Below are 18,403 nucleotides of genomic sequence, written 5' to 3'. Positions count from 1 at the left end.
CGCAGGAACCAGCGGACTTGTCATTCACTAGCTATTCTAAACATGGCGGACCACTCCCACAAGTGTGCGTGAGGTCGTCTACTTCCTTATTTTGTCAACTTTGCTCTTCCAGCGGTTTCGAGTGAAATTGTCCGCTGAGCCTTCAAGGCAGGTTGCTGAGGGTCTTTACGGATACTTCTGCTACCCAAAATGAGTGTTACAGATACCATTTCGCCGGAGCTTTCAGGTGAGCACACCACACAGTGACACACGAAGTCAAGACAAGTGTCACGCTGACGCACTGCTAGGCTGGCCAACAGGCCAACCAGCCAACGTACACCGCGCACCTGACCGGTCTTCCACTGACCATTGAGGAAGGAACCTCCATGCACTGACATGACTGACACTGACCACGGGCCATAGAGCACCTTGCTCTATGGATAGGCCAACCGCTTTGGGGGGTTGCATTTGACTCGACTTGGGTGCGGACAGTAATCGGGTAGTTTAGGACACTTCTAGTTCTACGTTCTAATGATATTTTATAAATTCCGTTCATAAATCAAAACCATGTCCTCTTTCCACTAGTAATGTAGTAATATTTTTTTTTTTTTTTCGTTTAATCCTAGGCCTAGTTTTCGAGGATCGTGTAGTGTAGGGCCGCTGTTTTGTTTCGATCAAATTAGAATCAAGAATTTTTTGTATTTCTAAAAAATGACATTTTCATCCTAAACTAAAGCAGACCTTTTAAATGGTAATTTTTGAACAGTTTCTTGGGGTAGAAATTACGATTTTCCATCAGAAATCAGCCATCAGAAATTGATATGTCCTAAAAAGTCAAATTTAGCACTGAAAATATTGAAGTAGTCCTATTTACTGAGAAAACAGAAAAAAATGTTGCAACCTGATGCCACTATTTTTTTCATATATCATCTCAATGAAGGTCAGTCATTGCAAAAAAGATGATAAGAATCTGGGACTGAGAAACATTTCCAATTTTATACGATGGAATTTTATGATGATGGAAGATTATAAGATGGAAAATTTCCAATTTTGTTAGAAAATACCGGTACTTAGAGAAAATTTTCTTGACTCTCCAGTCCATAGACTGAAGTGGCGTCAGGTTGCAACATTTTTTGCCTAGAAAGTAGAAGTAGAAAACACTTAGCAATTTTCAGACCAGTCTCATTATGGTTTGTGCACAGGGTGACAAATGATGGCCTGATATGGGAATCTTTTCACGATGGCCACTGCATTTAAAAAATGAAGGAGGCAGGCGTTTAAAGGGAATGTACAACATTTGCAAACATCGAAAAATAAAACTACCAAGTTTTTACAAAATAATAGGATGTTGGTAAATGACAGTCTAAAGCATCCCATAAAATTATGGCACCTGGTGTGAAGTCATTTTCAAGAAAATAGTATTTTTGTAAAAATTTCCAGCGGTGGTCATGTAACCACCGTTGGAAAAACCTAACTATTTTTCAACTTCTGCTCCAAATTTACCATTTTTGTTCAGTCAAAATTTTGTTTGCTATTGGTTACATGTTCATGAACGGGTGCGGGCCAGCTAGACTGGTACCCTTACTTACAATTTTCCGGCATCTGTAAATTGATCCATTTTATATTTAGTGGAGTCAGGGAACAAGACTAATTGAACATTTTTTTTTCTTGGTTTTTCCAGCATTTTCGAACACAAAACCTCAATCATGTCAGTGCAACAATATTTGATCTATTATACTAACCCCTCAAATAGTTCATTTCTGAAATTTACAGAAAAAGCCAATGATGTATATTCCCTTAAAAAAAAAACAATTTCCCAAGATGACGGATCGATTATTCCATTGTCTCTACTCTTTTGCTATACAAAACTGTGTCCATAATAATAATAATTAATAATAATAATTGGCATTTAAGAACGCTCATATTAGTAAACTAAATCACAGCGCTTACAGTATTATAACCCTTTCTACATAAAACCCTTTCTACATAAATACATGTAGTCATGGTAGTACATGGTTGTACAATATCTTTGCAAAACCTTTGCATGTTTCAGACTCCGTGCTGAACTGTCTGGGGGACCGCTTTGATCATGGCCCAATGATGATTGTCCGGATGGAGACAAAGGGGGAGAAATTTGAAACCAAAATATTGGTGAGTTGTCGACCATTCAGCAAAGTACTGGATGGCAAATGTACAGTTAGGCCCCCAAAAAAAAGTCTCCAGTTTCTGGTATGCGCGCGCGTCGCCGTAGCCATGCGCATCGGCAAAATGAAAAAGTTTTTTTGTAATGAAAGATCATGCCTCAAACCACCAAAAACTCACTGGTTTGACTGGAATCCTGCTGCTGCACAATTTGAACGTGTTTTTACATGGGGTTACGATCGAGAATAAGCTTTATGTTGCCTCTCTGGACTCCCATATATTTGCACTAAGTTTAGTTGGGCACCATTTGCAGTCATCAGCCGATATTTGAAGAAAAAAAAATGGTAAAAAAAAAAAAGCCGCGTCGCCGCACCACTTTTTTGGCTAACTCCATACCAGAAACCGGAGATTTTATTTTGTTTTGGCCTTATAGTACAGTGACATTGTTTTTTCTGTTGTAGACTGCATTTTCTTTTCACTCAACATCATAGGGCTCGCGAAGACCTTGGAGAAAATCACAAATTTGAAATGATTTTTTTGAGGAAGTTGAAGTTACTCTCTGTGTATATTAAATTACAAGAGACAGTGCTGACTTGATGCACAAAGTGATGCCTGCTGGGCGCATCCAAGTTTGTGAAAAAAATGTATGGAAAACTCATAGTTTTATGTGGCTTTTGTATGGCTATTTGCATCTGCGTTCATATTCTATACGTTATCGAAGCTGATACACCCAAAACTGAAACGCACAATCAGTAAATGAGCATTTCATTTTGCTCTGCGCAAACAACGTAAACGCATCCGCGTATCCGCTGCAGTAGATTTTTGCCGTCCTGGTTTTTAACCGACATGATGGCGTGCTTAAGTTGTTTGCGTATGTTGTTCTTGTGCATTGCATTTAGAGTACACTTTCAAAATTCACTCCATCTAATTTTGTTATGTTCCACAAACACGCACATGGCTTCAAAATGTCTGCGCGCAGGACGGCTTCAAAGCGTCTCCGCGCGCAGAATGAGGAGTTAGCGCTCTAGTAATTTAATATTGAATATAGCTCTATGATCATTCCACAAATTTGGGGTCCAAAATGGTGATATTTTTATGTGCCATGCAAGTATCATTAAATTGAAAGTTTATTTAGCAGGTGCTTTGCTTTACATTATCAATCTTGGAGATAGTAGGCATTAAAGAATGAATCTTATATCAGATCTAACAGGGACACACACAAATTAGACGCTGAATTTATCTAATGACCCATGTACCGGTACATTGAACATGTAAGATGTGCTAGCCTAATCTACGTGTTCAATGACTTGCATTATCATGCAGAAATCCTATAGGGGGTGTGCAAAATCATATTGAAATTGGAGGATTCAGGACTGTAAAGGGCTATAAGATCCTACACTGTCTGTCTGATGTCGGTCGGTCTGTCTGTCTGATGTCTGTCACAATTTTTTTGTAAAAAGCCTAAGAAGTGTGTAGTAACACAAAACGCAACCTGGTTGATGGACAGGTTTTAGTATAAATATATTGCTCCATGGTTGTATCCCCCGATTTTACTGTCCTCTGAATTCACAGTTGGCACATGAAAAAAAAAAGATTTATTTGTTTTGTTTTGCTTTTTTGGTAAATTTGTTTCCATTAGACTTTGAATAAATCAAATTAGGTTTTGCCCTTCACCGACGTTTTTTTAAACACTGTATACTCAGTGTGTTACCTCCCGAGTGAAAGTTGGAAAAAATTACTCGGGTGGGACTCGAACCCACGACCTCCTGCTTTCTAGTGCAGATGTCTTACCACTCGACCACCGAGCTAACGGGATCGGTTGGTCGGTTTGAATCTGATGTACATAGCAGCGGGTACCGCATAAACTATTTATAAGATAGAATTTTGCGTCGGGGTGATATAAATCAAATTAGGTTTTGCCCTTCACCAACGTTTTTTTCACCCACCCGAGTGATTTTTTCCAACTTTCACTCGGGAGGTAACACACTGAGTATACAGTGTTAAAAAAACGTCGGTGAAGGGCAAACCTAATTTGAGTTATATCACCCCGACGCAAAATTCTATCTCTATAATAGACTTTGAATAGTTAAATATAACAACGCTATCTCTATGAACACACTCCAAAAGTTATGCTATCATTGCTATGATGCAAAACATAACGTTAATGATAACAAATGTGGCAAAATTGCTTCAACCAAGGCTTGCCACGCCCACTTGGGGTCAACATGCAAATTGAGTTCAAAGTAAACCTTAGTTTATGACTCCACCCAGCTAGCGGGTGCTGCGCTTTGTGCGGCATTCTGCTAGTGTTAGTAAAAAATGACATGGTCCAGATAATGATGACCCCTTGAATTATTGGCCAGATACTTTGTGTCAATTCAGGCGATTCACAATGCAGTGCGCCACCAAGAGTTTGCCATGGAGAATCCATTTTTTTCAAGTTTATGGCCGGCAAAACATGGCCCATTTGAATGAGTGTCAGTAGACGACTTGAGCTAATTTGTTATAGATTGGGGCATTGCGTTCTGCCGCCTTACAAAAAAACACCATATTGATAAAAAGAAAAGAAAAGGGCAAACAGATACTCGAATCATACGCTTACGAAACTACAAACCGGAAAAACGAACAATTTCAAATGTCCCGCGCTGCGAATTTGTCGACCATCTCCCACAATGCACTGGGAAAAATGAACTCTCCGTGACAAACTCTTGGTGGCGCACTGCATTGTGAATCGCCTGAATTGAGAAATTTACTTCCAAAAGTAGAGAGTTTTTTTCAGCGAAATCGGATATTTGTTATGGTCATCCATGCACTGCTTTGTTGCAAAGGAAGCAAGAGAAAAAGTAAAAAAAATATCCTGAATATCTGTTACATGTACATTGTATGTGTCCATTTTAGCACAATTGGGATCTCAATAGTTAAAATTTTGATTTAATTCCAAGTCCATTGTTGTGACTATAAATGAAAAAAAACCCAACACCTTGGCAGTTTTATTTCCTTTTACATGTAAACCGGTAGTTTAATGTATACATGCACACACTCAAATGCAATTGAAAGACACAATTTATATAATTATATTTTACACAGTTTACAAACTTGTAAGTTGTAATTAAAGAATAATCAAAAAGATACAAGTACATTGTACATGTACACAGTCGGCCCTTGTTGGCAAAACTGGAATTATGCAAGTAGAAACATCCTTGAGTCCAAGCATAAACCCTCTTTAAACACACATGTAAACCAATAATTCTGAGAAGAGAAGGCTTGTAAAGTTACGTTCAATGTACACATTGTTGTATGCATTTATAAGACATACACATACCACTGTGCACCAAACCTATAAACGAAACGCATTAGAAACCAATTCCACTGCCTTGCAACTACAATGTAAACACGTAGTTTTAAAGGGCTAGATGCCATGTCATTTTTTTAAAGTTAATGTAATCCTCAAAATGTACCTTTGTGTTCCATTTAACCTTATTTTAAATTTTTGTTTTGCCATTTTCGAGGGTATTTTGGTGCCTTTTTTGGCTTTTATGCTAATATGCTAATGCAAATTTCCATATTCATGAGAAAAACTGTGATGTATCATTCTGGGGCGAAACCTCTGTGTTCTACTTTACATGTGTTTGAGTTAAAAAAGTTGCCAGAAATTTGGATATTTTCCTGACGTAATTTTTTTTGTTTTTTGGATTCGTTGTTGTGTCAGTACATGGCCGTAGGCCAATGAACTAACCTTTCTCACAAATGTTTTCAATGAGCAAATTTTTGGTTCACAATTTGAACAGAAAACCCCTAAGCTGAACAGCGTCTTCCTGAAATGACATAACAGCCGCTGCACCCAGGTATCTGGAAGAGCATGGAAAATGTTTAAAAAAATTTATTATAGAAGTGCACTTTTCAATAAAATTTACCAAAAAGCGATGTCAAATACCTAGTTTTCATTTGAGAAATAGAACTTGCACAAAATGCATTTCTCAGAAAAAAATCATTTGAAGGCCCTTTAAGCTAATTACAAGATACAAATTTGGTTTTGATTTTATGATGTTCAGGGCTAAATATTGATTATAAAGTAGAAGCCATGTATGAGCACACCCGTTTGTGCTGCAATGAATTGCTATTGGTTTGAGTCTTTTGTCGATCGTCGCAGCTTTCTTCATGTTAAATCCACGGCCAGGCAATTGTCATTAAAAAAAAAAAAAATTAAAGTGATTGAATTAAGGAGGTTTTCAAACCCTATACGACTACGTGCAGCTCAAAACAATGCAGGGTTTCTCCCTAATTAAAATGGGGATTTTGACGGCTTCAAACTTGTGACTAATTTTAGTCAGGACTGTGTAGCGAGAGTTCATTTAACTATTGTGAAATCTTAATGGATTTCCTGTGACTGCCGGCTGCACAGGCAAGTGGTCGTTGATAAGAGGACTCAGGAAAGTACTGTATGATGCCGACAACCTTGGCAATTATATCACATACTTGTACCTTGTACAACACTTAGGGAACTATACTCCATACATTTAATGACCTTTTCACATGTGAAATACATGTACCACTGGTTTGAAGAAACACAATAAAGGGGGCCACTTTGCTACCGTCACGTTGGCAGTTTTTCCAATGGTTGTGATTTTTTGTTAAATACCTGAAACCACCGAAGAAAAATGTCAACACACGAATGGACATGCAGCCTTTTGCTACAGATAATTTGAGTTGATTATTTTATGTTGCTTTTTGACATTATCCTCAAATTTCCATCAAATAGTTCTTCGGAAAACTTAGTTAACTTTTGCCATCCATTTTTAATGGAAATTTGAGGGTGATTTTGAAAATTAAAAAAGAAATGATTCAACACATATACATGAAATATAAGCCTGCCTGTCCATTCACGTTTCAAAAACTTTTTGAGTGGTTTCAGGCACTGTAAAATTTTTTTTTTACAACCATTGGAAAAACTGCTAACGGATGCAAAGTGGTCTCATATGGTGTTTATAACGAATTGATTTCAGGAAGCAATCTGTTTTGCACCTGGTGTATTATTGCTTAATAGCAATTTCAATAGCATTAGCAATAAAAGTATGTTTATGTGAGAACATTTGTTTTGCAGCTGCTTTAAATTGTGCTTGCATGACTCCATCATTAACCCTAATTCCCTAGGCCGTTTTGCTAGGATGTAGCCTCAATCATGCAAAATCCTCCAATTGGCCTCATGGAAAAACATATACCCGGTAGCCTAAATCCTGCAAATTCCTCCATAATTTCTTGAGTATGGTCCGTTGAGGGGTGACCACTGCCTGAATCCTGCAAAATCCTGTGGCAGTGACTGTCAATATGTTGAGGCTTGGTCAGTGACATGATCAGGCCTGGAGCAGTACAGGATTTCAAGCATAATCCAGGCCTATATTTATGCACGGCTGAGCAAAAACAACACACAAGGTCCGGCCAAGACCTTGACAAAGTGCATCCTACGAAAGCAGTAACGCATTTTTGCCATGTAACCTCTCCAACTTCCTCCACTTTGGCAAAGAGGATTTCGAAGGACTCAGGGCGGTTAGGGTTAATTAAGACAAGGCTTCGTCTCGCCTGTCTCGGTGGCTTGCCGCCTGTCGCCCGCCTTGCAAGTTGCAGGCAAGTCGCCTGCACCACAGCATTCCTACCAAAATTATGATAAGTTTCCCAAAACCTGTTTCATTGTTCGTGGCTCTTCAGAAATGGTACTTGCACTTGGATTTTATCCAATTTGACGTTGAAGAGTTCAGATTAAGTACCGGTATGCAAGTGAATTGTTATTGGGACAACGGGAGAATCAGGAAGAAGTTTATAGTAGAAGGAAAGGGAAGCGACTACCCACACGCCAAGGGTAGTTTTAAGTTCCTTCTTCTAGTTGTGGTATTTTTGACATGTAATCAGATCTCCATCAGGAACTAATTACACAGACACTAGGAGTGAGTGTATGTTTGGAAAATATCACGTTTCAGACATGCAACGTTTCCTCGGATCCGATGATTTCCTCGTTTTTTACTTCTCAAGAATGCCATTACAAATTGACAACACTGTACAAGTTCTTGTTTGGTTGGAGTTGCCTCAATTTTTTTCTTGTAAATTTTCAGTTGCATGCCTGATGCTTAGTGCTTCAGAAAATAGAGTTACGTACAATGTATCTACTACAAATGTTGTACTTCATGAATTAAATTTTTTGTTTTTGGCACACCTAGACTTGGTTTTGAAACCTTTGTGGTTTTATCATTTCCGAGTTTAAATCGATGCTCCACTGTTGTATTTTTGATCAGGGTTTTGTTTTACTTGATTCCCAGCTCTACAGAGAATCAATTCACAATTTTAGTACTGATTTCCTCAAGGTTGGTGAAAAATAGGACAACCAATCAAATTGCGTCCGCTGCAAAGGATAATACCAAATGTGCATGGTGCTAAAAAAAACTATGAATTGTATAAGAAAATTGTATCGACTTTTTTTGTGAAGAAGAAAAGAGATGTAATTTCTCAATTGTTACAAATTAATTAAATTAAGTTTTTGGGGTGAAATTTCTGTCCTTTGGAATTCTTTAAAAAATCTGATTGTCTGTGACGTTGACTTGGTCAGTGGTTTGACACATCATTCAAGTTTGAATTCTTAGTCATAAATTCTCTGATTGTTGTATACAGTGACATGATGGGAAGTTGTTTTCATCTACTTTCGTTTTTGTTTAATGAATGCACTTTTTTCTATTGTATTTGTATTATACTAACACTACATGTAATAACAGTGCAGCAAATCTGTTTACCAGGAAGTGGTTGTGAACTTGTGGTGTACATGTGTATATCTGCATGCAGTCACACAATACAGGTTCAAGAGTGCGAGCCATATGCAAACCATTTGGACCTCTATTTGGCAATGAAAACACATTTTCGACATTAATTTTTTTGGTAATTATTCAGTACTCTCTACAGGTTACATTGTGGCTTGTATTAAACATGCAAGCATGACAGGTTGCATACATGCAATACTGTATTCTGCGTTATTGCTTGGAAGGTCATGGTTGGTCGAGCATGACCTGCTGGGAATAAATGAAATTAATATCGTGCGGGCGTGGGCCGCAGCATGGACATATATGGACATACATGTAAACAATTAGACATGGACGTGCATGTGGTAGACGATAAAAATATGACTACATACCACACACACGGTCGATAGTGTGATATACCCACCAAAAATAATGACGTAGCACAAATGAGTTTCTGACTGATTAACCCTAACTCCCTAGGCCTTTTTGCTAGGATGTAGCCTCAATCTTGCAAAATCCTCCAATTGGCCTCATGAAAAAATAGCATATAGCCTCAATCCTGCAAATTCCTCCGTTATTTCTTGAATATGGTCCATGGAGGGGTGACCACTGCCTGAATCCTGCAAAATCCTCCGGCTATGACTGTCAATAGGTTGAGGCAGAGGCAGTGACATCCTGGAGCAGTGCGGAGGATGTCAAGTATAATCAAGGACTACATTTATGCACGGCTGAGCATAAACAACACAAGGTCCGGCCCAAGACCTTGACACAGTGCGTACTCCGAAATCAGCAACGCACTTTTGCCATGTAACCTCAATCCTGCAAATTCCTCCAATTTGCAAAAATGATTTTGGAGGATTCAGGGCGGTTAGGGTTAATTTGAAATTATATGTGTATACACGTGAGCTATACTGATGATGTACCCTAACTTATGTGAAATTTCATCAAGCTGAAAACATGGCCATTAATAATTTGTGAGTTTATACCTAACCGTCGTTAAAGAGTTAACATGAATTCATTTTGGCATGAATTTCCAATTTTATTTGAGGTGCACAGTGAAGTTCCTTTGAAAAAGGCCCAAATATAAGAAAATAATTTTTGGACAAACTTCTAGTTGGGTCTGTAATCGATATAATGGCTTGTAATCACAAATTATCAACTTTAATAGTTAAATTTGGATTTTCCAAGATTTTTTCAAGTGCGCCACGCTAGGGAACACTCGGCCAATTTTGTGCCCAATTTCTGGACGCCACCGTTTTTGAATTTCGGACTAAATTCTATGACACTGAAATTGTTCACAAAAGTTCAACAGCAAGCAATATTACGGTCAAAAGGCCATTATTTAACTGAATGAATTGAAAGTTTGTCAACAAAAAGGTTTGGCAACACTGCACATGAGGAAAGTTTGGAAAACGCGCCACGTTAGGGAACACCACTAACGATATATGATAAGCATTAATACTTGTACGTGTACTCTTTCTGAAAATGTTCTTTGAAAAAAAAAACTTTCTTTAAATTTTTTTTAATACAACCACAATCAGGAAAAGAAACATGATTACTCATCATAGCCAAGGTTATGCACATGTATACTATGAACAGACAAAATCGAAATGCATACTTAAACAAAATTGTTATTGATAACAGCTCTTTCAGAAACTATTTCATGCATCAACTGTCGTGAAAGGGGAATAATTTATCTGGTAGTACAGTTTCCTGTTTGGTGAGACAACTGTTTTGATGCTGGGAATGGGTGTATATGTGCGTGTAGTACATGTTGAATGTCAGTCATACAAGCTGTGTTTGTTCTCCATATAAGCAAACTATACTGAAGGAAGTAAGGGCATAAAAAGGATAGAATTTACAGTAACTATGAATTGGCTGGAGATTGAGTGTCAAGGCCAGTAATATTATACAGATATTTTTTACATGGAAATACAGTACGCTGAACTTTTTAAAGGTACAGTATTTGCAGCTATCCAAAAAGTATCTGACCAAATCATTGTTGAAAAGCATGTATACTTGGTTTAAAGAGGTAGTTGTGGCAATAAACACCCTGTGAAATTATTCCTTCTGGCATGCTGTCATTTTGAAGAAAACAATAAAAGAAGGCAAGTTCCAAAGATGAGTCAAGTGACGCATTTTTTTGGAAATTTCCGTTAGAAGTTCGTTTGTAATCGGCAAATCTGTGAACGGGTGCGCGCAAGCGTTGGCACGACCCACACATGTGCGCAGGTGTTATTATTCGTCGATTGAGAGCGTGACGTCGCGTAGCTGCAGTCGGCTGAATGAGCTTACGTGTCCAGGATGCTGATTTGGGGCGCAATTCAAAATATGACTCGGCAACTTTGGAAGTGAAATTGAAAACCCTGCAATTTGCGGTGTTGGTTCTTTGATTACATAACCTTCTTTGTTTTGAGTTCTGCAATGCATCCACGAGGAAACTGAAACAATTTGTATTTTGACATAAACATTATACAAATGCATATGTATTTCCATATGGTAGAGTATTTAGTATGTCCCTCATAACACACACTGCATTGGCAATACAATTGCAATCACACACTATGTATACATTTCTACATAATATACATACAGATTGTGCTCTATTAATTGAGCATTTAGGCCTGAAATTCCCGAAAATTTCATGTTTTGGATTGTTAACTATTTTAAAGATATAGTCCATCATTTGTAATTTGTGCATTCTGTTCGTTTGACATGTTTGAAGCAACAAAAGTGTTCAAAATCTAAAGAAGAGTACTGAACAACTTACCTGATGAAGTTTCAGCTCAGCTTCAGCTGTATATTCCGAGAAAAAAAGCATCCTAGGATCTCAATTTCAAATCAAAAGTTGCTGAATCATGTTTTGAATTGGGCCTGAATTCAGCGTCCGAGACACATTCTCACTGAGCCGATTGCAGTTACGCGATGTCGCGCACTGATCCGACGAATTATAGCAACCGCGCGTGCGTGTGCGTCATGCCAATGCTTGCGCGCGCTTCGCCGAATAATAAAACAAACAACTAATTTAAATTTGCCTACGGTGCGTCTTAAGAAGCACCGTTGGTGCGTTTTAAGAAGCACCGTTGGAAAGGCCTTCTTTCGTTGATTACTTCAAAATGAGTGCTTGCCAGAAAGAATAATTTCACAGAGAGTTTAGTCCCCATACTATCTTTCAACCAAGTATGTTTTTCAACAATAATTACGCCAGTTACTTTTTGGATAGCTGCAAATGTTGGACTATAGCTTTAAAGGTCTAGTTGGAAGGAAAATGTCTTTCCGTTCCCGAGAAAAGAAAGAAAAACAAAAACAGTTGTTTTACATCAGGCACGATAGAATGCATGTATACGCACACATTTTTCCTTTCGTTTTCATTCAATATGCGATACACATTGTGTGTGTCACATTACATACAGTACCAATACACAAATGTTGTTTCTTAAGCGTCAGCAGAAAGGCGAACACTGTGCAGCTGGATTCACAACTAGCACTGAACAGCTCGATTATTCGGGACAAATTTGTGACCCAGAAATGGCAAAAACTCAAAAACGCCCAGTTTTTATAGGATGGTTGTGTGGATATTTATAAATAATTTTCTCACAAACTTCTAGTTGGGTGCATGTATATGAGTGGAGATAATAATGGTTTATCAGAATTTGTAAACTTTAAAGAAATTCTTGGGATTTTTTTTTAGATTTGTTCAAGTACCGGTACTCCACGTTAGGGAACACACGGCCGATTTTGTGCCCAATTTTTGGACGCCACCGTTTTTGAATTTTGGACTAAAATTCATGACACCAAAATTGTTCGCAAAGGTTCAACAGTTTAATGTGTGTGCTGTGAAGAAAAGGTGTGGTGTTTATTGTCAAGCAAATTTTGAATTGTTATATATTCAGAATGCACATGTACGGTATTCCAGATCACTCCATCTAGCAATTCAGTAACATTTACAGCTACATGTAGATCACTTGTTTCAATTTCCATTGATATATATATTTTTTTCCTGGCAGGCCTTGTCAAGATACAGAGCTTTCATCCTTTCATCTAAGATCCCATCAAAGGTAAGAAACTTAAGAAAAAAAAGAAACTGAGACGTCAAATTTAAGAAAAGTTTAACAAAAAATGACTGGAGTGGGGTGTGAACCTGCGACTTCCGGATTTGGTAATCCGGAGGTGGCAGGTTCAAACCCTTCTCAAGTCAATTTCTTTGTTCAACTTTTCCAAAATTGTTATAAATAATTCACCTAGTCAGTTTCCCTAGGTTCAGTAGAGAATTTATCAAATTTAAGGGCAGAATTAACTGCAGAACAAATCAAGCTTTTCTTACAGCACTCCACCTTTCAGATTGTAATATTCTCAAAGTACGGCAAAGATGACACCCAGTTATGGTTCAGGTCTTATAATTGAGATTTTAAAAATGAGTTGTTTTAATGATGGAGTAAATATGCACACTTTCAGTGGTTGAATGTTCCTTTTCTGTTGCAGCTGGAGCATGAGTTCCATTTCTTGGAGATTCATCAAATAGAAAGCCACAAGCTACTTCAGGTAAGATGTCATCCTGTCCAAGGTATAAACGGCTCCTTGTAATTACTCCGCCCCCCCCCCCTCCCACAGGGAGAGTTAAGGGAGATCTCTTGGAGGGACTATTTTGAACATATTACCGATGATGCTTGATAAATAATGATAATAATTGTGTTTATATAGCGCTTTCCATCGTATCAACGATCCCAAAGCGCTTTACAATTACCGGTACTACCCCGTTCATGGGACCACACGGCAGCCGATATCAGCGCTCAATCGGTCCTCGACCCTCACAGGTACCCATTTATACTCCTGGGTGGAGAGAGGCAATTGTAGTTAAGTGTCTTGCCCAAGGGCACAAACACCATGTTCCTGGCCGGGTTCGAACCCACACACCTTCGTACATGAGTCAAACACTGTAACCACTGGACCATGGCGTTCTTGATGCTCATGTAAAGACACTATGGGTCTGTGCACATTCAGGAAAAAATGACTCCAGCATACTTGGAAGACTCATTTTGCTCCAAGACTATGGAGCAAGTTGGAAGACGTTCTCCATGTTTTCTTCACCTCGTGTCACAAGAAAAAAAGGAAGGCTCAATTTTTTTTAAAGTTGGCTTCGAATATTCGCTATTTAAAATAAAAACAGAATTGTGGAATTCAAACCGAATTTTTAAAAATCCTGATTTTAATCCTACCACTGCATCTCATGCCTGTTTGTCGTCTCTTCCCCAGCTTAAGATCCAAGTTTCCAGGGAAGACTCCCTCCCCAAGACCACCTACAATCTCACAGTCAACTCCACGGAAGATGTAGACACCATCATTGAGATCATCTGCCTGGAGATCAAGAAGTGTTTCCCGAATGTCTTCCCAGTAGAGTAAGTGACAGTACCGGTAGCTGGGTGTTGAAATGTCAAAATACACGTCGGGACTAATCCAGTTCAGAAGTTACGGTTAGCGCACCAGATTGTGTGGTCCTGTGAAGTCATACGCAAATTACTATCTGCTACGCATCTACACAGCTGCACGTCAGTGTGAAGTGCATAGTAAACTTTGGATTTTCACCTCTTTTTTTATTTATAAGTTATTTAACCCTCCTATGCAAATATACATTCTGTGCAAGGTTATCCTTTCAGTCAAAGTCGGTCAAGTGACTGTTTTTAACAGTTAAGAGCTCCCAGCCAATACACAAAGCAGGATTGACTGGCTGTGACTGTTTATGTAACTTGACCCAGCTATGCTTTGACTGTAGGTGATTGATAAGCCAGCTGTGCCTACTTCTTGCCTGCTTTTGTCTGTTGACTGAATTTGAGTTTGACTAGTAAAAGTGCTTGCCTGAAATGTGATCTGACTGTTGGTGACTAGCCTGTGTAAAAGGCATGGCAGGGGAAGAGGACTGATTTCTTGACTGTCTGTGACTGTTCAGACAGCAGGCTGGATAATCGTGTATACATTGAAGCAGGATCAGTCAGAGATAAGAGGCTTTCATCCATTGGTCTCCATTAGTAAGACTGGATAGGACACAACGCCTTCCATCTTGTGCACGCACCCGTAGTCATCGGTGAGGGTTTGAAAGTTTGAAATGCGTTCGTCACACACAGACCATGCAGCACGCGCACGTCACGCAAGCACGGTCGCAAACGTTAAACCCGCACTGTACTATACAGCTGTTTGTGTCCGCGTTTTCCGAATCTTCACTGCGCGCAAGTATACGCGTGCCCTGTCCAGTCTTACTAATGGAGATCAATGCTTTCATCGGAAGCCGCCATTTTGGATTACTGCTTGGTTCTGACAACTAAGCGTATGCGTACAGTTTGCGAAACAACGGAATGGTCAATAACGCTTCAGGATAGCTAAACATATAAACAACCGTTTGAATGCGAAACCTCTCTATTTATTATGTTCTCTGCAATTTACATGTATCTGGATAAAGCTCGTTCATTAAAAAAAAAAAAAATCAACATGTACATGTATATCAAACATGGTCAAGAATTGCATGTTTCATTTACGCTCGGTTTTCGAATACAAATGCAGATATGCAAACAGCTGAACAAAAGTGGTACACAATTTTGAGGTTTCCATAGGTTTGTGCACAAACATGGATGTTCCAGCAGCCTGCAATGTGTACGGCAAGTAATCTCTCTGGTAATTTAATACTGCTCTATGGAAATGACTAATGGGTGTGTTTGCATAATGTACAGCATAGTTTGGAATCAAGTTTCTTCGACTCATCGAGAGGTGTGGGCAAGAAAGTGGTTTCGAATAATTAGTCTGACAAGGCAAGGAGTGGCAGGATTATGATCAAAGGTGTGGCCCGGTAATGATCCAAGTCCCACATTTCCCCACAAAATCTGTTAAATTGCTACGTTTAAGAGCACTGTATGGTCAATTTTGGTTGATATGGGCACTGTATAACTATACAATAAGGCTTCGCCTCGCCCGCAACGCGGGGGGAGGTGGGTTTCTTCGGTGATATTATTTGCACTTTTCTTTCTTGCCTACAGGAGCGTTATACCGAGAATAACTACCAATCCTGAAAATCGCAGGACTAGCCTCAACATGAAACTTGAGGAGACCTTCCCAGACCCAGGCCCCTGCGGCGGTTTCACACAGATGTACTCCTGTATGTGTGATCTGCATCAAGAAGCCTACATGCCAGAGGTCGCTTGGGTGAGTACTGCAGGTCCAGGCAAAAGCCCGAGTCGACATCTAGATTCACAGCGGTCGGACTCTGGTCAGCGCGCGCGTCGATTTTAATCATGCGCGTCGGTCTTTTTTTTTTTCAAAATGTTCCGCGTTAGCTTCAACAGCGCCTTCTATTTCCACACCTCCTCATTTTTTTTTACCAAAGAGCACCAGGGAATGGGAAATTGCACCAAGGCAAATGATCGAAAGCACCAAGGCAAATTATGGAGGACACCAATGTTCATGAGGAGACCAAAAAAGCAAAATAGTACCCCACCTTGTCTGTACAAAAATTTTATCCAAGCTTGAAAAAAAAAAAAAAAAGCAAAAAAAAAAAAAAAAAAAGCCGAGTGGCCGCGTCAATTCCGGAACTTTGGTCTGACCAGAGACCAAATATTTATTTTTTTGGCCTAACAGAAAGCCAAACATGCCTCACACCGGTATGAATATCCATATTTAGAATTGTATAGATATAGCCATTCAGGGATTCCCCACATCAATTGCTATTCAACGGCCTGTTGGTTTTCTGTGAAAGCCTTAGTGTGTGACAATAGGTTTGCCCTTGAGTTTTAGGGTGTGAGGTGTAATGATTATTATTACTAGGAGCCCACAATACTTGCATAGAACATTGTTCTCAACGTTGTAGAATTTATATTTTTAGCTGTTTCAGAAAATTTCCAACAGCTACCAAAACAGCTCTTGTTTTTGTTAAGTTTTTTTTTTCTGCTCTTCCTCTTAAAAGCGGAAAAGCTTTGTTTTTGTTCTGATATTTTTTTTTTTTTTTTTTCCTTCTTGTTCGTACTCAAATCCCATAGACTTTGTGCATGTTTTATTCAGACCGGTACTTTTGACTTAAAACAAACTTGTGTTCTCATCAAACCGAAATATGTAAAGACCCTATAGTAAACTTGTGTCCGGAAGAGTGATGTCATGATGACGTCATCATGGGTCACGTGACCTCATCTTGAAGGTGCAAACTTTAAGACCTTATATCTAGAGAACTGTAGGTCTGATTGGGTTGAAACTTGGTATGTAGGTAGACCGGGATGTGTTATAGGCAAAAATTGAGGTGACGTCAAGTGATGTCATCATGACATCATCAAATGTCATGTGATGTTCATTAAAGGAGCATTTTTTTCTATTAAAGGCCCATATCTACAGAACTATATGTTCGATTTGGTTGTAACTTGATATGAACATATAATGTGATGTGTTATAGATGAAATTTACAGTCCAACAAGACGAATGTCCAGCAAGACGAAGTCCAGCAAGACGAATGTTGCTTTCAGTATAATACTAGTGTATTTGACGCTGAACTTTACCCTTTGACCTTTGCTTACAGGATGTGGACACCATCTACCTGTCCCAAGACTCGAAAGAACTGTGCCTCAATGATTTTGACCATTTAAGCCATAGGTGAGTTGATTGCAGTACATCTTGTTAAAACAGAAGAACACGGCTATAAGGAACACCACGTGATCCACAGAATTGGTTCGCAATAGCGATCGTTTGGTATAGCGATTTTAAGCTGCCGGTGCTCAAGTACTCACTTTCAGTAAGGCCCAAAAAAAAAATTTGTCGGTCTCTGGAGAGCACGAGCGTCGATTTTAATCATGCGCGTCGATCTTTTTTTTTTCCAAAATGTTCCGCGGTAGCTCCAACAGCGCCCTCTATTTCCGCACCTGCTCAATTTTTTTTACCAAAGAGCACCAAGGAATGGGAAATTGCACCAAGGCAAATGATCGAAAGCACCAAGGCAAATTATGGAGGACACCAATGTACATGAAGACACCAAAAAAGCAAAATAGTACCCCACCTTGTCTGTACAATCCAAGCTTGAAGAAAAGAAAAAAAAAACGAAAAAAAAAAAAAGCCGCGTGGTCGCGTCAATTCCGGAACTTTGGTCTGACCAGAGACCAAATTTTTTTTTTATTTTTGGCCTAAATACCAGTAGCGCCCTTCAGAACTTCACCCTGCACGCCCTGGTGGTTACTGAAAGATGACTTTGAACACGTGCCGACTATTGAATTATGTCATAACACAGTTTTTGAGCTTACTACCTGCAGCAGTGGGTGGCTTTCCCCTTCTATTCTTTGGGGAAATAATAGCCCATTGTCGCTCTTCTGTTGACATTTTGCAACAACAATGTTCGGTACGTTTTGTACGCAAAAATCAGGAGCCAAAGATGATGTTCAGTATAGCCAAATGTTCTGTACAGCAGTGTTCGGTATAGCGACGTTCCACTGTTTATGCAATAAGATTACAACTAAATAAATGGGTCATTAAAAATACTGTTTGTT

The 18,403-nt window shown here is 39.0% G+C and overlaps 1 protein-coding gene across 2 annotated transcripts in view; it reads left to right on the top strand.

Moving 5' to 3' along the window:
* The window catches only part of LOC119739201 (F-actin-uncapping protein LRRC16A-like), a 49,144-nt gene continuing 30,741 nt past the window's right edge, over positions 1-18,403 (top strand). The window contains exons 1-7 of one of the 2 annotated variants that reach the window (XM_038214046.1): positions 1-226; positions 2,033-2,130; positions 12,908-12,958; positions 13,383-13,442; positions 14,154-14,296; positions 15,923-16,088; positions 17,446-17,519. In XM_038214046.1, the coding sequence (XP_038069974.1) occupies positions 190-226; positions 2,033-2,130; positions 12,908-12,958; positions 13,383-13,442; positions 14,154-14,296; positions 15,923-16,088; positions 17,446-17,519 (629 nt within the window). In that variant the 5' untranslated portion in view covers positions 1-189. The remainder of the gene's footprint in view (positions 227-2,032; positions 2,131-12,907; positions 12,959-13,382; positions 13,443-14,153; positions 14,297-15,922; positions 16,089-17,445; positions 17,520-18,403) is intronic. The other variant, XM_038214045.1, reaches the window with a different exon arrangement.

Source organism: Patiria miniata, unplaced genomic scaffold, assembly GCF_015706575.1.
Source record: "Patiria miniata isolate m_02_andy unplaced genomic scaffold, ASM1570657v1 HiC_scaffold_30, whole genome shotgun sequence".
Taxonomy (NCBI): Eukaryota; Metazoa; Echinodermata; class Asteroidea; order Valvatida; family Asterinidae; genus Patiria; species Patiria miniata.
The sequence above is the reverse complement of the archived record's forward strand: the minus strand, read 5'-3'. Positions and strand labels throughout refer to the sequence as shown.